Source organism: Fusarium graminearum, chromosome 1, assembly GCF_000240135.3.
Source record: "Fusarium graminearum PH-1 chromosome 1, whole genome shotgun sequence".
NCBI lineage: Eukaryota > Fungi > Ascomycota > Sordariomycetes > Hypocreales > Nectriaceae > Fusarium > Fusarium graminearum.
The window spans coordinates 3,295,280-3,313,371 of NC_026474.1; the positions used below are offsets into that span (position 1 = coordinate 3,295,280).

Consider the following 18,092-nt stretch of genomic DNA (forward strand, 5'->3'; position numbering starts at 1 on the left):
CTTCTTCGGGCATGTACAACAGCCCGTTAATCTGTCCTTATATGTTTTTCTAATGATTTAGTATGAGTTGGATAATAGCGCTGTTGCTATTTATAAAGCTGCAGAATTTGGCAGTGGTGAGTAGAAAGGTAGCTCCTGCCTACGAACTGCTGCCACTTCCCTCTTTCCTGCCTCACTCATGCACTGAATTCTTTTCTCTTCTCCTTCCAGCAATTCGTCCGTTCTTATTTTTAATTCTCCTCCTTATACAGCATCACAGACACGCAAGATCCTGCATTGGAGATCATGACTGTGCTGTGACTCTTTCTCTTGTGAAAACACAGTGGCCTCCATTCTTCCGATCTACGTCGCTTTTTAGCGAGGGAATAAGCGACAAGCAATTATAGGAGCCTCTTCTTTTCGATATGCCAAAGGTACCCAAGACTCGCCGCCAACCTCGCCGAGGTCCAATCCGGGTTGCGGCCCCCCTATCGCCGCCAGCAAGCCAGAATATAAATAGAACAATTTCGAATACATCTGATACCGCTGCCGGTTCTCTGCCAGTTTCATCTGCGGCACAAGCTATAGACCATGAGGATGGTGAAGGTGCAAGACTCCTCAAGCAAGCAGAGACACTTGCAACCATGAGTGTTGAAGTGAATCTCCGCGCTCTCTCGACACTTGCGTACAAACTTCAAGATGATGTCAAAAGACTCGTGCTTCGTACTTCCGACGATCAAAACTTCCGACGTGAGAACGAAGAAAGACTAACCAGAATAATGTACGAAGTACAAACCGTCAAGTCGTTCATGGCTCCTCTACAAGGCCTACCACCAGCCACCCGAGCCGACATCGATAGGTTACAGCAGGAGATGAGAGAAACTTCTACCAAGTGGCACAAGCAAATCGAAGATGTGGAAGTCAAACTGGATGCGCTATCGGAGGGAATGAAGCAGCCCCCCAAGCCAGTTGTTACGAAGGCAGTCGGTCCAGAACCGATTACACCTGATACTACTGGCAAAGAGACACGTGCGATGCAGAGAGCAAAGGCAGAGCTTCAGCCAAGTATCCAAAAGCAACAAAGTGGGTGTTTCCAATTGGATATGCTTACTTCGATAATTGCTGACCTACTACAAAGCTTCCTCTCGTTCGTCAACTCCCGAGTCACGCATTCAAGACGCTATCGACTCTACAAAACGGTGGAATCGCGAGCATAAGACTACGAAGTTGAGAGACGGCCACTTTATCCTTTCTTATTTCAGGAAGCAGAAACAAAGAGACGCCGAGCTAGCCGGAATACTCCAACGGACACTTCAAAGACGGGTGACAAACAAGGTCAAATCTAGATTTGATCCTCAAAGTCTAGAAGAGCTCAGCCAGCATGCTTTATGGGCAGATATCATAGATATGGCAACGGAAGTTCTGGTTGTCAACAAGTTAAAGACTGCGCAGTTACTGAGTCGATCATGAACTGGATGTATACAGTTTTAGGGGTTTTGTTGAAGTTCGATTTTGAAAGATCTCATGGAGGGGCGACTCCTCGGAAAGGGGAGGGACGCATACATGAAGCACGCCTTGACATGCAACTGGGCAGACTGTTTGTAATAATTCAATGTGGTATTTGGTCTGAATTCATATCTAAGTCATGCCCCCCAAGTACCGGGCAACACCGTAACGCCGTTCTCCTGCCATGGGCCTTTTCTTCCATATTGTGTTTATGCTACGACCATTGCGATTCTCGCCTCCATTGCATGGCATCTAGTCGTCTGTCTCGATACCAATAGACGAGTTCTTGAGCTCAATTTCTGCCCTGAGCTGCTTGATGGTTTGCTCAATGCGAGTTCGCAAGATCTTGTTCGTAGTACGTGCCAGCTCGGCTTGCTTGTTGCCCAGCTGTTTCTTAAGGTCATTGATAATATCCTTGACACCCTGCTCCTCGTCACGCTGGGCACGAGCATCGTCATCCAGATCTTCGTCATCATCATCGTCGTCGTCTGAGACTTCTTCTGACTCGTCCGACTCGATACTGTCTTGTAGAGGCGCAGGTGTATTGACCTGGGTGGTAGTCATGGGCGTAGGTGCATCCGGACCTGTGACAGGAGTCTCGGCGCTGACCTCTCCAGCGAAAGCAGCCTCCAGATCAGCCTCAAGGTCATCGTCTCCTTCGCCTTCGCCGCCGAACAATCCATCCTGGCTTTGGAAGTAGTCCATAGTGTCATCAATCTCACCATCGGCATCCTCGTCTGCGCCGTCATCGTCATCGTCCTTGCTCTCATCGACCCATTCCCAGCGCGTCGAGCCAGCCTTAGCGTCCTCGGCGAGCAGGCGCTCGACTTCTGCTTCCTTGTCCTCAATCTCCTTACGACTGATGGTCTTTGCGAATCGTCGGTTTGCACAATCGTGCATTGGTGGCGTCAGGCCATGTGGCCACTTGAAATGTTGGTCGATCATGCTCGGCAATGTCGTTTCCCTGGCCTCGGCTTCGCTGGATACCCTGGCGTAGACCAGAAGCATCTGGCAGATGTCGGCGGATTTAAGGAACGACTTTCGATCCCACGTCTTCATCGCCTCGGTAATCGTGGGTAGGTCTACCATGACAGCGGCAAACGGTTGACCCTTGACTGTCACGACCGCTCTTCGACTATCCTCTTCGAAGAACCTTAGTTGTATGTCTGCTCCTCCCGCGCTCCGGGGAATACCCATCTTTCCATTCTCCATACACCATCGGACATAATCGCAGTGCTCTCCCGGCATCATTCTCAGGACAAACTGCTCCTCAATCGATGGATCCTTTTCTCTATCACTCGCTTCTGAGTCGTAGCCATCTCCTGGCGGGTGAACTGGTGCGCGTCCCTTCGGCTTCACCACCACCGTCGGAGTGAGTCCCGACTTTGTAGCCTTGAGCTTTATTTTCGTCGTTGGATGCGCCGATCCCAGCTCATCATCCAGGTCATCGTGCTGGCGCTTCTTACTCTCGACGAGTTTCTGAGTGGGTTTAGGTTGTCTTCCGGCTTTTGTTTTGGACGGGGGCTGTTCGGCTGGCGTAGAAGGTTGTGATTTTCCGATCTTGAGCTTCACTTTGCGGCCTCCTTCCGTTGGCGTTGATGTTGGGGCAATGGTACCTGACCCTGCAGCTTTGGCCGAAGCTGACGGTGTCGCACTTATATTCGCATCGGCAACGAATGATGATGATCGGTTCACGTTGATCTTGAGTCGGGGTTTCGCGGCTGGCGTGCCCTCCTTTGGCGTAGGTGTAGACATGTTTGCGATGGAGAGCTTGCAGAGCTAAGAAGCCTGTGATGCTCTCTCTTGAGCGAGGAGTGTTATGTGTATGAACTGTAACAGCTCTGTCTAAAATTTGGCCCAAAAGAATGAAAAGGGCGAAGAGATCCTTGAGAGAAAGAACTTCGTATTGTCCCCAAATTGTCTCTTTGCGATGTGAATGCAGGGTCGATAAAATAGATGGTAGCTAATCTGTAAAGAAATCGCCCTAGGAATCGCGCCGCGCGCTGTTGGAGAGCATGGAAGAGAGTATCCACTTTTATCCGCCTCGACGTCTGTCGCAATCAGACCAATAAATAGGTTGATAAATATTTATCAGACATGGACCGATGCTTTGAAGTTTAATAGACTAGAGAAGGTCTGTCAATGCAGTTATCAATTGTTCTATATACTCATATACTCTCCATTTGAATGCTACCTTGAGTAAGAACATAAGTTTAAGGAATTCATTGACCCTCTCAAGTCAGAGCTGTAACGTATGCACTTGGAAGCCATTAAAAGAAAGCTGTGAGTCGGATATTCACAAAGTCTACGCTGTTTCTAGCGTTGCAGTTGAAACTGAAGAAAAGAAGGAGTGGTATCTTGTATGCTATTTAGAAACAACGCCGCCCAACATCACCGTGCCTCGTCAAATGCTTTGCCACGAAGGCTCGTTTTAAGTACAACTCATGACCTATGTGACAATCCAAGAAAATATAATAGATGTAACTAGTAATTTGTTGGTCATTTACCAGTCGATACCTGTCCAGCCATAGGTGCCGTCCACGTTGTGCCAACCACCATTCTCCATACTATCCTCCCAGCCCATCATCACAGCCAGCAACCGGCACCCCATCGAGCTCACGGTGCATACTATCTTGTCACTCGACTCGGCGAGTACAGAAAGGTCCATCATATAGGCTCGACCAACGAGACCGCGAAGCCTCAGTGTCTCTTCTGATGGCGGCGCCATGTGCCTAGCTTCCTCATTCACATCTTCAACGTGGACCCCGGCAGGTGCTTCGGCGGCATTGTTCTGGCTGTTGACGCCAAGATTCCAAAAGAGAGGAGCAAAGAAACCACCTTCCCAGCCAAATGTGTTCTCAACAAAGTTTTTGGAATGATGTTGGTTACCACCAGCTCTAGCAATGGCGCCCTTTGAAGCAAGACGAATTCGATCCTGAGAAAGAATTGTGTGCGCAAACTCAGGTTCTTCATGGACTGTGGGGTCGTCTGAAGCCAGAAGAGTGAGGGAATGACGTTTAATGGGACCCTCGACACCAGTTGCGTTATAGTACTCCTCGACGTAATGACTTGCCTGCTTGAGGTAGATATCGGCTGGGATGTAAGTTTCGCTGTACTGCAACTCGAGTGGGTGTTGGTCGCCATGGCGAACATGTAGTCCGACAATAGGCGCATGTACCGTAAGGCTGTCCTCAGCTTTTGCCTTTGCCTTTGCCTGAAGACCAGTGATACGGTTGTCGACGTAGGTTTGATCCTCCTCGTTCAGGAAGAAGAGGTCTTCAAACCCTATGCGAGCCAGTTCAAAGAGATCCCGCAAGCCATTACCCGATCCAGCGACACGATGATTCTGAGCCAGCAGGGCTGGAAACACTTCCTTTGCCGTTGCAGCCGAGACAACCAAATGGCGAGCTTGAAAGGGGCAAGGAACCATGTGGTGCCTTGGGGGCGGGCGGCACTCTGGTACAGGGGGGATATCGAAGATTTGATCCCATGAACCGTAAGCCCACCGTTTGTCAACGATGAAGAAGTCACGATTAAGCTGCTTAGCAAGTCCGTAAAAGGTCCACAACATCATGAGAGTATTACCAAGGCCGGCATCTGTGGATTCCAATACAAACGTCATGGTGCTCTCACAGACAGGCTTATGCTTCAGGTGTTTCTTATCGACGCCAACAAACTTGCCCTTGTTTTTGGCACGAAGCCCCTTTGTGGGAGTAAGAAGGCCTGATCTTTCGGCCTCGTAGACGTCGACATAGTATTCGTCCTGAGCATCGTAGTTGATAATGGCAGTTTCGGTGATGGGACCTTTGTTGTGCATGTCCCTTGCTCGCGAAGAAACTTCTCGACACTGGCTTCCCATTTCAGCATACTGCTCCATAGTCAGAGGAAAGTCTCCGTTGGGTGGGATGAAGACAGTCCACTTGGAACGGCCCTTGTTGTCGTTGACGATGATTGGCGTAGGGAAGTCTGGGAAGGCATCCTGACCAACCATCTCAAATTCCTCTTGTTCAAAGTAAGGCCATACTGCAGCTGGAATCACACTTGGGTTCTGGAAAGCCATGGCCGCGAGATAGGAGACCGACAATAGGATGCCGAGGAGAAAAAGACGACGGAAGACTCGACTGGGTCGAGTGACCAGGATCTGACTCGATCTTCTTTTCGGGGGTCGAGGTACAAGCGCTGGGAGAGCTGGCGAGGCAGGTGGTGAGAAGAAAAGATGGTTGAAGTTGAATCGTGACGAGGTTGAGGAAACTGGCCCTCGATCCTGGGCGTTATAAGAGCTGGCTCGACGTAGATTGAGTGCAGGCGGCACCACCAACATCTTGGTTTGTGTAGAGTCCGACATTGTAAAAATTTAAGATAATGATTGTGATGTAAATGAAGAAGTCAAGTAAAAAAGGTGAATGGGACCAAAACCAGCTATGTAGCTCGAAGAGTGCTGTTTTCTTCGGCCTGTTGGCTATGCAATGGTAAGAAGCCTGACAGAAGGTAAAATCGGTCCTGCTCGATAAGCGATTTGGTTGTAAGGAATGTCAAGAATAGAATGTGCTGGCTTTTGGCCCAATGGTGTAACACAAGCAGCAATGTGGTGTTTCTTTGAGTAGTGCCCACGAATACTCTGGACCAGAACGGGTTCTCTTCCCGATGGTCAGACAAACGTTCTAATTGTGGTAAATACAAATGTGATTTTCGTCACAACTTTGTCTCAAGAGAATCCGACGGTACAAAAACGGGCGAAATGAATGTGCAAAGAATCGAATAGTTAGTAGGTCAAGTTGAAAGTAGAGGCATCAAGCCTATCCGATGCGACCTGCACTGCAGAGAATAAGAAAAGAAGAGAAGATAAATGGTAACCAAAAAAAAGTCCATAGGACGTAGAACAAAGGAAGAAGAAACAAAAGATTCCAGGATCAGAAGGAATCAGTATGTTAAATTTCTCCGGATCGTGTACTGGAATATCTGGGATATGAGGAAGACGTCCGTTGTTCGATGGGGCCGGCCCATGACAGGGTACACCCTGGATGGGAAGCAACTCCGAAGCAGCACTTGCTTGGGATGCTCAGGCACGGATGACATTTTGTATGAGGAAGGCACGACCTACAGCGTGATTGCACTAGACGGGATTTACATGTGACCAATTAGTGGTCTTTGGTCGCTTATTTTGCGCCTGCCATACGAGGCTAAAGTTATCCTCAATGCTCCTTCTAATCCTATCAATTTCACTTGATGATATTGTACTCTGTACAGCAAGCATAGGTAGATGCCAGCCACATCACGCATTGCGGGGGATTATATTCTAGAGGAACATCAAACAAAGAAGCGCCAGGGGGTTTGACCATGATTTGTCCATCCGTACACTCTGCCTCAGACTAATTGTGCAAGGGGTACATACAACAAGCACAACTGCTCTGCGCCACGGCATAACGTCAATAGGAAACATATCGTGTTCCGGTTACCGACGATCATCCCACGAAAATCACCAGATCGTCTACAATTAGAGTTGAGAGCTGTTACAGAAGTTCGAAGCTGGCCTATTACATGCTCATACTTCTCTTTCGCCATGGGTAGGCGAGATGGTGATGATCTCCTATGTCGTCACTTACCACCAGTTGAAAGCCGCCGGGATGTGGCATGAAATACGGAAGCCGAATTTTGTTACTCTAGTCCGGTTTATCACCCCTTGAGTTACTGTAACTCTCGCAAACCTCATCACCTTCCTGGGCTTTTCCATCGCTCTCTAGTCGAGTCTGAGAGCCTCGCACCCTAGTCCGCGCTTCTGCAAGGTACGGGCTCCTTGCTAATCTCGACAGGGATGTCTGGCAAAAGCAAAGAAAGGCCGGGCTTCTTGCTTCTCACAAGTTCCAGCCCTGTTTCAGATTTTAGCAACTCTTTGACGGCCACAGCCAATCAAAGACATTTATCTGGCTGACCCCTCCAGACGCTCCTGTTGGTAATATCAGGGATCACATCTAGAAAATCAATACTATCAGACTTCCCAACTTTGAACGTTTCGACCACCGAGGAAAAAAAGAAACAAATGCTTTGCATCGTTTCGGAAAGTGCGGGCATTCGTCATGGGGTCAGGCAAAGGGATCCCTGAGCAAACAAATCATAACAAATTCGGAACGGAAGCTAGCAGAGAAACAAATCTTGCTGCTTAATTCACCGGATGCTTCGTCCCCGCGCGTTTGATGTTTGATTGACAAAACATCCGTCCTCGGATCCTAGCATGAGCATTGCGAACCGTAGTCTAACTCGATCATCAAACCATCATTGAGCATTGGGCACTATCGGATTTCATGCAACGCCTTACCACCACCTTACTTTGGCGTCATGTTCGTGGTCCGTCCAATGACCCGGCAGTAGTGAATGGACATGACCACAAGTCGCCAATAGAAACACGAATGAGTGGGCTAGGAAACTTCAGACCCCCAGCCGGCATGAGTTGATTGCCCTTGTGGATAATGGCAGAGCCAAACTGCCACCAAACAGTCACAGACAATCTGGTTCTTGATCCAATGGACCAAGGTTTAAGGACAGATACATACTGAAGACGACAAACCTGTCCGGGGATATACGATACATCACAATTAATTAACCACGGGCAAGAGCTTATGCTTCAACTGTCTCTTATTCTTTCGTTCCTGATATTCTACTTCTTCCTCATTCTCCATGATTAACTTGATGCAACAGCGAAGTGTCGCAGCTGCCGCTGAACTGAATGTTTCCGCCTTGGACTCGTCATGATATATAATACATAACTGAAAAGAAAAAAAAAGTAGCGGGATAATGGTCATCGGATCTCTTTGAGAGTAACCCTGCCACCCGCTCCCTTGTTCAAAGGAGTAAGAATATCGAAATAACACTGTCGCTGCTGTTCGCTGTTCTTCACCGAAGCCCGGAAACGAACAGGAATGTATGCGGGTAGCCGCATTGCCAAAAAAAGAACAAGCAAACCAAAACTCGACCTTCCCCTCTGCCGTCTTCCCTTCAGTAACATACGAAAGTAAATTCGGGTATAACGCAACCAAAACCCTTTTCCCCGCAGATCCGTTCCCATTTCCTTAAACGCCTGTAAACCCAACACACATCTCTTGCCCTATGCCTCTACTGACACGTCGTTGCGATCCTCGGGTGGGTTGGGCGTAGGAGTTCGGCGTAATGGCTCAAGGTTTGGCTCTGCTAACGAGTCCATATTTTGTCCTACTGCCAAGCGTACACTTCCTCGCTTACCCCTGACAACTTGCCCTTTCTCAACTCGATCTTGGAGCATCTCGTCCAGAAGATTGTTCATCTCATCAACACCTCGCGTTCGCTTCTTCTCGGTCACTGCAGTTTTGGCACTGCCGGGCTTTTCGCTAGATGATTCCTGCACAGCTGGCTTTGGTGACAAGGGAGAGCGAGGTTCGACGGTTGCTTCAGCCGTATCTCGTGATCGTGCAGCGCTCCTCAAAGCCGCCAACATCCTGTCCTTGTCGTCCAGTCTCGCTCGAAGATCCGCAATCTCGGTGTCTTTCTCCTTGAGTGCGGCGGATACGCTATGGTCCTCTCCGACCATGATTGCTTTGTTAGGAGCAGCGAACCCTACCGAGGCCCGGCTAGAGCTGGCACGCCTTGCTTGGAGAAGACGCTTCTCTAATGTCGCAATATAACGGTTCTTGTCTACAAGATCAGCTTGCAGAGCACGGTTCTGTGCTGTCAGAGATGCGGTGCCATCACCAAATTCTCCTGCGCTGTCATCCTCGACCTCAGTTGGCGTATTATCTCCAGAGTTTTTCTGACCACCGCTGGAACGTCGGCCGATTGTCGACGATGCCGATGTCATTGACGCTGTACGCTCGACGAGTGGTCTACCGCCCGAAGATGTAGCAACCGATGAGCGGATGGATGCAGGCAACGAAATTTGCGAGAACTGGGAGAACTGGGAGAATCGTGAATATTGACCGAGCGCGCTCATTGTTCCGTTCGTGTTGACACCAATTGACTTGGAACTAAGAATTAGGCGGTTCAGATGATCGATTCGTTCCTTGAGCGCCGTTCGGGCGAGTTGCATTTCAAGGATTTGCTCCTCGTGTCGCTCTGCCGCCTGTGCTTCCCTTGCCTTTTCTTCCTCCTCGTCGAGAACTGGCTCTTCTTCCACATCGCTCTTTTTCTTCTTTGCCTGAGCCTCTAACTGCTGGCGTAGTTCTGTGATTTCCATACGGTAGCGTTCAAGCAACACTCTGGCCCCGCCTTCACCACCGGCACCAAGAGCCTCCTCGGCCTTCTTTGCATGGCTGATGATGCTGTTCTTGGCTCGCGAAGCGAACTTGAGCGTATTGATCGTTTCCAAAGTATGGTTGTTGGCTAGAACCGCGCTGTTTCCAGCACCGATCTGAATCGTGCAGAGAATACTGACTAAAGAATTTCCGGACAATGCGCCCTGCAGCAATCGAGTAAGTTTGCTATCACGGTAAGGAAGATGCTTTCCTTCTTTGTCTCCGCCCTTGGCTTCCTTTTCTTTCCACTCTGAAAGTTTTGAGATGACGGTTCCAAGAGTGAGCAAACTCTTGTTGATGTGGGCTCCTTCTTGTCTGCGCTCCTTCGACTCGGCTGCCTTTTCAGAACCAGCCAAATCGATCAAGCTCAAGGTTGATACCCGGACACCACCAGGCAAGAGACCAGATCGCTTACCCTCGGCCGCAGCTGCACCGCCTGGCATTCTTTCTCGAGATTCCACTACAATCTGAACGACAGCGTGACTTCGAGAGCTGCGTGCGTTGAACTGGGTACTAGCGGTTCTTCGAGCCTGGTCGCCACGCGCAATGACGCGTAATAGCTGCGTCGGGCTCTGCACAATTTCCTCCTTCAATGGAGTAGCATAAACACCTCGCTTGCTATCCTCTCGAAGCTTGATCTCTTCCTGTTGCGGGGCACCGCCGGACGTTGACATACTCAATAAGTCGTGGATCTTTTCGTTGTAAATTTCCAAATAGCTGACTCGCAGCAGAAACTCTCGCGACGGCGTTTCTCGAATATAGGAAAAGATGTCGGTAATGGCAAGGGGAATTACACCTGGCGATGAGGCTGTTCCCTGCATGGAAAATGTCTTTCCGGTACCGGTCATACCGTACGCAAAGACAGTGCCATGGTAGCCCTCCATAACTCGTCGAACAAGACGTTTCGCAATATGGTCATATACTCTGGAGTTGTGGTCATGTGTCGTAAAAACGTTGTCTAAAAGCCGTCAGTTTTGCTACCCCTCTGGTAATTAGAGATCACATACCATAATAATGATCTCCGCCATCCTTCCCTCTAAATGAGATGAGCGACTTGCGCCCATCAACCATCCATTCTCCATCAGGACTTCCGTTATTCCCATTTGCATCTGGCCGAACTCGTACGCTCACGACGACATTTCCCTTGCCATCTTGTTTTGACGCTCGCTTATCGGCAGAAACACCCGATTTTTGGCCTGGCCCATCCGCAGGATCGTCATATGTGGTGGCCGATGTTGAATACGAGTCCTGCGCCGAGGAACTGCGACTTTGAGGAGGTGATGCTACACTGATCAATCCATCCGACATGCGCACGTTGTTGATAGACTGCCCATCTCCGCTTCCATTCAGAAAGCTTGGTGTGTTGGAACTGAACGTGCTGTACATTGATTCTTTCGTTGGTTTAGACGATTTCCTCGAGGGCCGGGGTCTATCCGAAGTTCTTGGACTGGGTGGCACGCCACTATTTGTACGTGTGTCGCCTCTTGGTGGCTGTGGGAAAGAGTTGATGCTGACACTTTTGCGGAGTGTCTTCGGTTGTGGAAGTGCAGCCGTGGGTGCGGGACCAGATGGTGTCAAATTCGTCGTAGATGATGGTGCTCGAAGACCAGATCTGGGGGTTCCTGGCACTGATTTGATGGACGATGTGTGCGTTGGCAAACTTCCTTTGCTTTTGCGCGTCTTGTTTACTGGCAATGCTGGTAGGGCCATGTTGGGTGGTCCGACTGAGGGCCGGGATGGGCGCGGTAACGTCGTCGTCATCGTGGATCGGGTGGGTAGTGTGGAAAAAGAAACAACAAGAAGTTGCAGGTGCTCGCAGGCACGAGGTCGGTGGCCTGGTGCAAGGTCTTATTAAACGTCCTGGAAAGTTGGTCGGTCCATCAACTACTTCCACCGCTAAATCAACAGCTTTGATGGGCTCGTTCGGTTCAACGTCACTCTGATAAGGCGACGGTCGATTGTAACAATAAAAAGAAATCCTATGTGATATGGGTCCTAGTCCTTTGTAAGGGTGGCCCAGCTTGACCGATCAAGGGAGGGACAAATCGGTGGAACGCGGGAGGCTGCGCGGGCTCGGTTGTATGTATGTATGTCTCTCTCCAAGGTGCTATCGACTTGGCTGTGGATGGTCAGTGACGTGCGGCAGGGCAACTGCAACAGTGGGTAATAGTGTAAGGATTCTAGCTCTAGCTAGCACAATAAGGCACGAGTATCGATGCTGAACAAAAGCAAATCCAAAGAAAAGAATGGCTACCAGCAACGTACTCAGCCGTCGAATTGCTTGAAGGGAAAGAATTGAAGTTGAAAGGGGGGCGGCAGTTGGGAACGTTCCAAATGACCTCTCAAAGTACTGTGGTAACGGAGCAGGACAGGAGATGAGAAAGTGAACCCTTACCCTTGGGGAAAAGCAAACCACAGCGAGCAAGGTCTCTCGACAAGGCTAATGTTAGTGTACCTCGACTAGCGCGACAGATGGATGGATAGCCTTGGTCGAGCACGGTGACGATGTCGGCCTTGGTTGCCCGGGATTCGAGTTAATAGCCAGATCCAAGAGCGGCCTTGCAAACGGTTTGGTTGTAAGTTGACGATGAAAATCCGAGCATTAGCACGCTGAAGCCAGCGAAGTACTGGTGCTGGTGCAGATGCTCGCAGCTTGGAAGAGTAACAAGGGCGAATGGATGGATAATCGGTTTTGGCAATGGTATGTACGACACAGACAACACTTCCAAACTGAGACTACCGCGCAAAGTACCGCACAGTACCGTATCGTCTTCGCCTTGTAAAGTCTGATGTTGATGTGGGGAGGGAAAGCATTGAGGGAACCTGGCGAGGCGAGTTCGAGTCGAGAGTCGAGTCGGGTCGAGTCAAGCTTGGAGTGGAGGGGAACGAATGGCTGGACAACTGGCTGGGATGCAGATTCTAATGCATTTGGGTCCCACCACAAAGCACAGGTACAAGCACAAAATAAGTGAGTGAGCGACACGAGTGGCGTGACGTGTGGGAGGAAAATCAGGGACCGGCCTTCCAAAAAACAAAAAACACGACGGGACGATTGCAACGGATTTCCATGTACAGAACGACCTTCTACACAAGGAAACTGCACGTGGATACGGTTCAGATCCAAATAAGGAATCAAAATGAAAAGAGCGAAAGAGGGATCCAAAAAATGACGAACACGGTTGAAGACGCGGATATTAGTTCCCAAAAGCCTGAAAACGGTCCGCTTAGCAGATGAGGCGCTGGAGATTTCAGAAAGCTGGGGACCAATGCGTTCCAGTTAGAGTACGTACAGCACTAGCGTAGAGGAACAGAAAGACAGGCCTGTTGGGGCCAAGATCAAAATCATCTGGTTTCTTCCCATGTCCCTTCATGCATCTAGATTGGACGACAGGGCATCCCGGAGAATACAGACCTGAGCGTCGCGGTAGCGAAGACTGTAATTACGATATGCAAGTCTAGGTCACGTCTTTGAGTAGCATTGAGTGCCGCAAGAGTTGACTTGACCGGTACGCACGGTCGCCTAAAATAAACCCAGTCTCTTAACTTAGCTCACTTAACTTTTTCTACCAGGTTGGCCACTCAGAGTGCCTTGTCTGGACGCTTGGGGATATCTTCCCCGGTCAGCCATCCACCATCTTGACTATTTGGGTTAGTCCGGATAGAGAACGAAAAAGCAAACATTTGGCCAATATCCTCCTCCTCTCAGCCGTTGGATAAAGAAGTAGTATCATCAGGGACCACGGTTCGATACCGTTATCGTCATCCCGGCTTCAGAGAGTAAGCTGTCCAATTGTTGTACATGGACTTAAATATTGAGCTTTCAGTGTTTAACTAGTACTGCAACAACAGCTTACAAAGTTAACTAAAGCTTCAAGTATCCGTTGTAGAGACTGTAGTGAAGCTCAACTGGTGGATCGAAAGCCCTCCACAGGTTCGTCGGGCCACCGCCTATATTGTCGATCGCCCCTTCCGTAATGCACCGTATTGTATCCGTAAACCACCACCCACTTCCCTATTAGGTTGATTGGATTATGACTGTTAGGCTGTTGTTTGTTGGTGGAAGGCGCACTACGGTACGGTACGGTACCTGAAAGTTGCCTTAGTTCCCGATGCCGAGCAACCTCAAACAACTAAGGCAGGTACGGTTCGTCGTACGTGGTTAGGCTTATGGGGGAGCAAAGTCTATTCAACACCAATCCAAGAAAGATTTACTTGGAACATCATCATCACATTTTAAATATGAGTTCGAGCAGACTCCGCACTCCGCACCACGAACTCTGTCATCTATGATCTGTCTTGTCACTCCACAATAAGAGCCAATGTTGTGTCGTTCTCAAATTCCCTCGCGTCAGATTGGACAACCCTTTGATCGGAATTCCAAGCCCAGCTTCTGGTGCGGTCCTTTTTATTTATTAAGACAATGTTTCTTGCGTCCTTTCGAGATCGACGTCTTCCATCCATCTACTCCCTGTCAACTGGCAAGGACAACCATCGATCAGCACCTGATACGGCTAGATTGGTTTGCCTCCAAGACGCCCTTCCGCGATAACAGCAGATTTTCCTCCTTGTCGAAGGAGTTCTAAAACTTGTGGCTTCGATCCATCATCATACACGACAAGAAGGCTTTCTTTGATGGGGCTAACAAGGTCTCCACTAGGCCAATAACGAGTATCCTTCTCATCTCTCTAGAGGATCGACTAATTACAGACCCTTATTGCTCATCAAGAATGGAGCTCTATCCACAAAAGATCCAATGATCCTCATGGGGTACCTATGTATGCCCCTCGCCATGTAAGTTGAGACGGAAAAGTATCTCCATATTAATCAATATTATGGTAGCCAGCAGCTCATTAAAGTCCAACATGTTTTATACATATTACTCCCGATAGCGTTTCTATCAAATACCCGTTCCCATTGGGACAGGACCGTTTTAGACCGTTTTTAATATATCAGCATCGGCTGGGGCTGAACGTTCGCTGTCAGAGCGCATTCCGTTAAAGGATTTTCAGCTATTGTCTACTTTGATGTACTCGTATATTATTAGTATGGGAAAACTCTATGGGCGCAATTTCAATAAACCCCCTGGCGAAGTCGCCAATACTCAGACCAACACGGCCCTTCGGCGGCTTTGGAGGATCCCGTTTATGACCCTGGTTCGTGCCCCTTTCGCTGAGATGACCCCAGCTCTCCACAGCACATGGTTGGCATGGGCCATAAACCCAGTTCTGTGGTCTTGTTGGTCAGTTGGTCGACAAATTTTGGGCTCTCTAACACAGTAGCAGTACGCAATTTCTGGCTGCACGTGGTTATCACATTAACATTGTCTTTCAGTAATGTTAGTGGTGAATCGAGGGGTTTCGCTGATCAGCAAAACAAGGTGTCGGCATTCAGCTTGTGTTAAGTGAGATAAGACGGTGCTCAATTGCAAGGGTTTTATCGCTTCATATTTACTCTGATGTGATAGACCTACTTGCTAGCTTGCTTTTTGGGCGGCACTGCGAACGGTTCGTTGACGGGCATTAAGCCGTCTTCAAGTATCGCTCGCTCAAGACTCATCTCGCTCCTGGCATTATGAAGATGTCTCCGCCTATCATCTGTCTCAACGGGTCGTGGGGTCATCACTTGAAATCTGTAATGAACAAGATGACAAGGTTCGGTCGGTTTTTAGTGGTCCACAATATGCTCCCCAAAAATCATAGCTCTCTGTCAGATATGAAAGACGATGCTACTCGGATAGTTAGGAGCCGACTAACAACATTGCGTTGAAGAAATATTCCACGAGCCTTGGTTCAAGACAGGGCTGCACGCGACTCGGAACCGCAAGCTACTGCACCCGGAAGCATGCCAGTCTAAGATGGCTGCATCAGCAGTCGCTAGGACCATGCCTACTCAGATCGGCGTTGCATGCAGCTATCTTTTGTCCATGATCCGAGGTCAGTCTGGTCTCGTTTAATGCTATCCCATCATGCTTTACCTTACGCCTAAGCTATTCTACGCGAAACCCTCGCTTGGATAAAAAAAAAGGTTTGTTGACATGTAACTGAGCTAGAAACGTCGTGGTTGTTGGACAACTACCAGATAGCTAACAATGTTAACTGTATCCGTATCACCACACGAAAGAAGCTGCAAGGCATCGAAACATTTGCTGTGATGGTGGGTATCTCGTTTGATATGAGATAGATTCAAGGCTTGTTTTTTGCGATTGTTTGAGGATGCCACTCAGTTATGCTACCTATCTGTGTACCGTGTTCAAATATCAAACATCAACTACCACGACCATGGACGTGGCTCATTTTACATAAAGTCAATAAATCTATCCGCAAAGGATTCCCATTTAATGATGGAGGGTCACATCGCTTCAGTGATCAGGGGAGATATGCTTATTATTCGTTACCAACAACCAAAACTTACGAGCAAACACGCAAGCCACCACTGTTGACCCAGCATCCATCCTTGTACATATCTGTCGGGAGTATCACAAGTTCGGCCTCCATGCTAACTAAACATTCCAATCACCTGTAATCACAATTTAATCACGGTTGTCACACCTAGAGTTCGTCTCCTCCTCCTCAGCTGAATGTCTGAGTGTCGAGGGAACGTCTGCAGACTTGGTAAGCAATATGCAGTGTTGTCAACGTGCTGACATGTCGTCAAGGTCAATTATCATTCCGAGTTATCATACATCATAAGCCCCTATATCACCACAAGAATTCATTCATCGCAACTCGAATTGGCGTAATATCCCGATGAAACAGTTGTCTTACTTTGCTGGTGGAAGCTGTGATGAATAAACATAATGTTTCCACCAATATCTATCTAGTTACAGATGGTATTCAAGTCGAATAGTAGTTGTTATATGTCAAATTCGATAAAGGGTTCGAAACACAGGACTTGCCTTGATAACACTACTAAAGTATCATAAACCTACTAACCAAATCACAATATTAATGATATGCGATATATGTAGCCACTCGTCTCAACCTCCCAATGCTCTCACTCCTCTTCCTACACTTCCTGTCTCAAACACTTCCACAACACCCAACCCAACTGCCTCTCCCAGAACCCACGACCATTCAACTCCCCAGAATTCCTTCCACCTTGGTCCATATAAACCACCGCCCTCGAACCGCTCCTTTAGCCAACTCTCCGGCCCTTCACCCCAGCGTGTCCGTCGCAGTGCCTCTCGTACCCAGTTAACAGTGGCTGTTGCCAGCTTGAGATGCCGACCGTGACCTGGCACTGCAATACGATGACTAGATGGTGTAGAACATGATCGTGTAAGTGTCGGGGCGCCGCCACCGCCGCCTGCAAGATGAATTGCGTTTCGTCCTCCAACAGCAGATACTGTGCCAGATGCAAATCGTGAAACGTGATGAATCGAAGTCAGGGTTGTCCGATCCTCGGGTCGGATATCGAGCGTGCTCTCTGGCGCCGATGGCGTAGAACTTGTCAGAAAGCCCATACGGATGAGTTCATCGGTTTGCCTGCCTTCCAAGGTATCCTTGTACAGTACCTGTGTAGTCGGGTTCTCTTTCAGAAAGCTTTTGAATGCGTTCTTTGTGTCCTCACTCAAAGATGCTTTGTTAAGCATATCCTCATAGTCAACCGTCTCTATCAATGCTTCGCCTCCACCTCCACGCCTCTCAACTCTCACTCTTCGTACTACACCCTTTGCCACCAACTCTGCAAGTCCTCGTTCTACTTTTCCCGGGGATCGCAGTATCGCATTAAGATGCCCGACAGTGACAAGAGGCGATGTGGTTGCCCTATAGTTGAGCACTTCTGCCGTCCTAGTTGAGTTGAAACCAGTTGGCGGCACGGGGCTAAACATCCGCGCTCGGATGTATCGCATTGCCTGAACGACATCCCTGAGCGTGAGACTTTCCTCCAATACTTTTGCTAGGCCTATGTCATCGAGTTTATCTTGGAAAAGGTCTGTCTCTTGATCCTTAGGTTTACGCGCCGGTTTTCGTAGAGTGGTGCTTGAACCTTTGTGAGAAGGTGTTGATGGTTTGAAGGGCTTGGTGACTCGGCTAGACTTGCCGAGTATAGATCTGATGGTTTGCGGCATGGTGAGTTATTATGAGATGGTGTTCATTCGAAATTTGCAAATGTTGGTCAAGCTTAAACTATGCTATGTCGTTACACACCCTTCAATTCAGTTGGTGGCAAATCAGTGGGGAAATCGCAGTCTACCGTCAAACTCTCATTCAAAGTCGATGTGCGCAGCGGGAACATGTACAACAAGTCTTTATAAAGATAGAACAAACTAACAAGAGGAACACTAAATAGGATCACAAGAATTTCAAGGTGTAGTTGAAAGTGACAATTGAATGGAAATTACCCTAG

At 48.7% G+C, this 18,092-nt stretch overlaps 6 protein-coding genes across 6 annotated transcripts; 2 read left to right on the forward strand and 4 right to left on the reverse strand.

The window, feature by feature from the left end:
* Positions 1-404: 404 nt before the first annotated feature.
* FGSG_11880 (uncharacterized protein) lies at positions 405-1,449 on the forward strand (the record flags this gene model as incomplete). Its single annotated transcript, XM_011318450.1, has 2 exons — positions 405-1,062; positions 1,118-1,449. The coding sequence occupies 2 exons, from the start codon at positions 405-407 to the stop codon at positions 1,447-1,449; spliced, it is 990 nt and encodes a 329-aa protein (XP_011316752.1).
* A 288-nt stretch (positions 1,450-1,737) lies between these two features.
* On the reverse strand, positions 1,738-3,240 carry FGSG_01002 (uncharacterized protein; the record flags this gene model as incomplete). The annotated part of the gene is made up of 1 exon (XM_011318451.1): positions 1,738-3,240. One exon carries the CDS (start codon positions 3,238-3,240, stop codon positions 1,738-1,740), a length of 1,503 nt encoding a protein of 500 aa, XP_011316753.1.
* Positions 3,241-3,988: 748 nt separating this feature from the next.
* On the reverse strand, positions 3,989-6,353 carry FGSG_01003 (uncharacterized protein; the record flags this gene model as incomplete). The annotated part of the gene is made up of 1 exon (XM_011318452.1): positions 3,989-6,353. Exon 1 carries the CDS (start codon positions 5,828-5,830, stop codon positions 3,989-3,991), a length of 1,842 nt encoding a protein of 613 aa, XP_011316754.1. The 5' UTR covers positions 5,831-6,353.
* A 2,231-nt stretch (positions 6,354-8,584) lies between these two features.
* On the reverse strand, positions 8,585-11,129 carry FGSG_01004 (uncharacterized protein; the record flags this gene model as incomplete). Its single annotated transcript, XM_011318453.1, has 2 exons — positions 8,585-10,701; positions 10,751-11,129. The coding sequence occupies 2 exons, from the start codon at positions 11,127-11,129 to the stop codon at positions 8,585-8,587; spliced, it is 2,496 nt and encodes an 831-aa protein (XP_011316755.1).
* A 699-nt stretch (positions 11,130-11,828) lies between these two features.
* On the forward strand, positions 11,829-12,978 carry FGSG_11881 (uncharacterized protein; the record flags this gene model as incomplete). Its single annotated transcript, XM_011318454.1, has 5 exons — positions 11,829-11,871; positions 12,216-12,319; positions 12,386-12,444; positions 12,529-12,711; positions 12,819-12,978. 5 exons carry the CDS (start codon positions 11,829-11,831, stop codon positions 12,976-12,978), a joined length of 549 nt encoding a protein of 182 aa, XP_011316756.1.
* Positions 12,979-16,719: 3,741 nt separating this feature from the next.
* Positions 16,720-17,814, reverse strand: FGSG_01005 (uncharacterized protein; the record flags this gene model as incomplete). The annotated part of the gene is made up of 1 exon (XM_011318455.1): positions 16,720-17,814. The coding sequence occupies one exon, from the start codon at positions 17,812-17,814 to the stop codon at positions 16,720-16,722; it is 1,095 nt and encodes a 364-aa protein (XP_011316757.1).
* Positions 17,815-18,092: the final 278 nt, after the last annotated feature.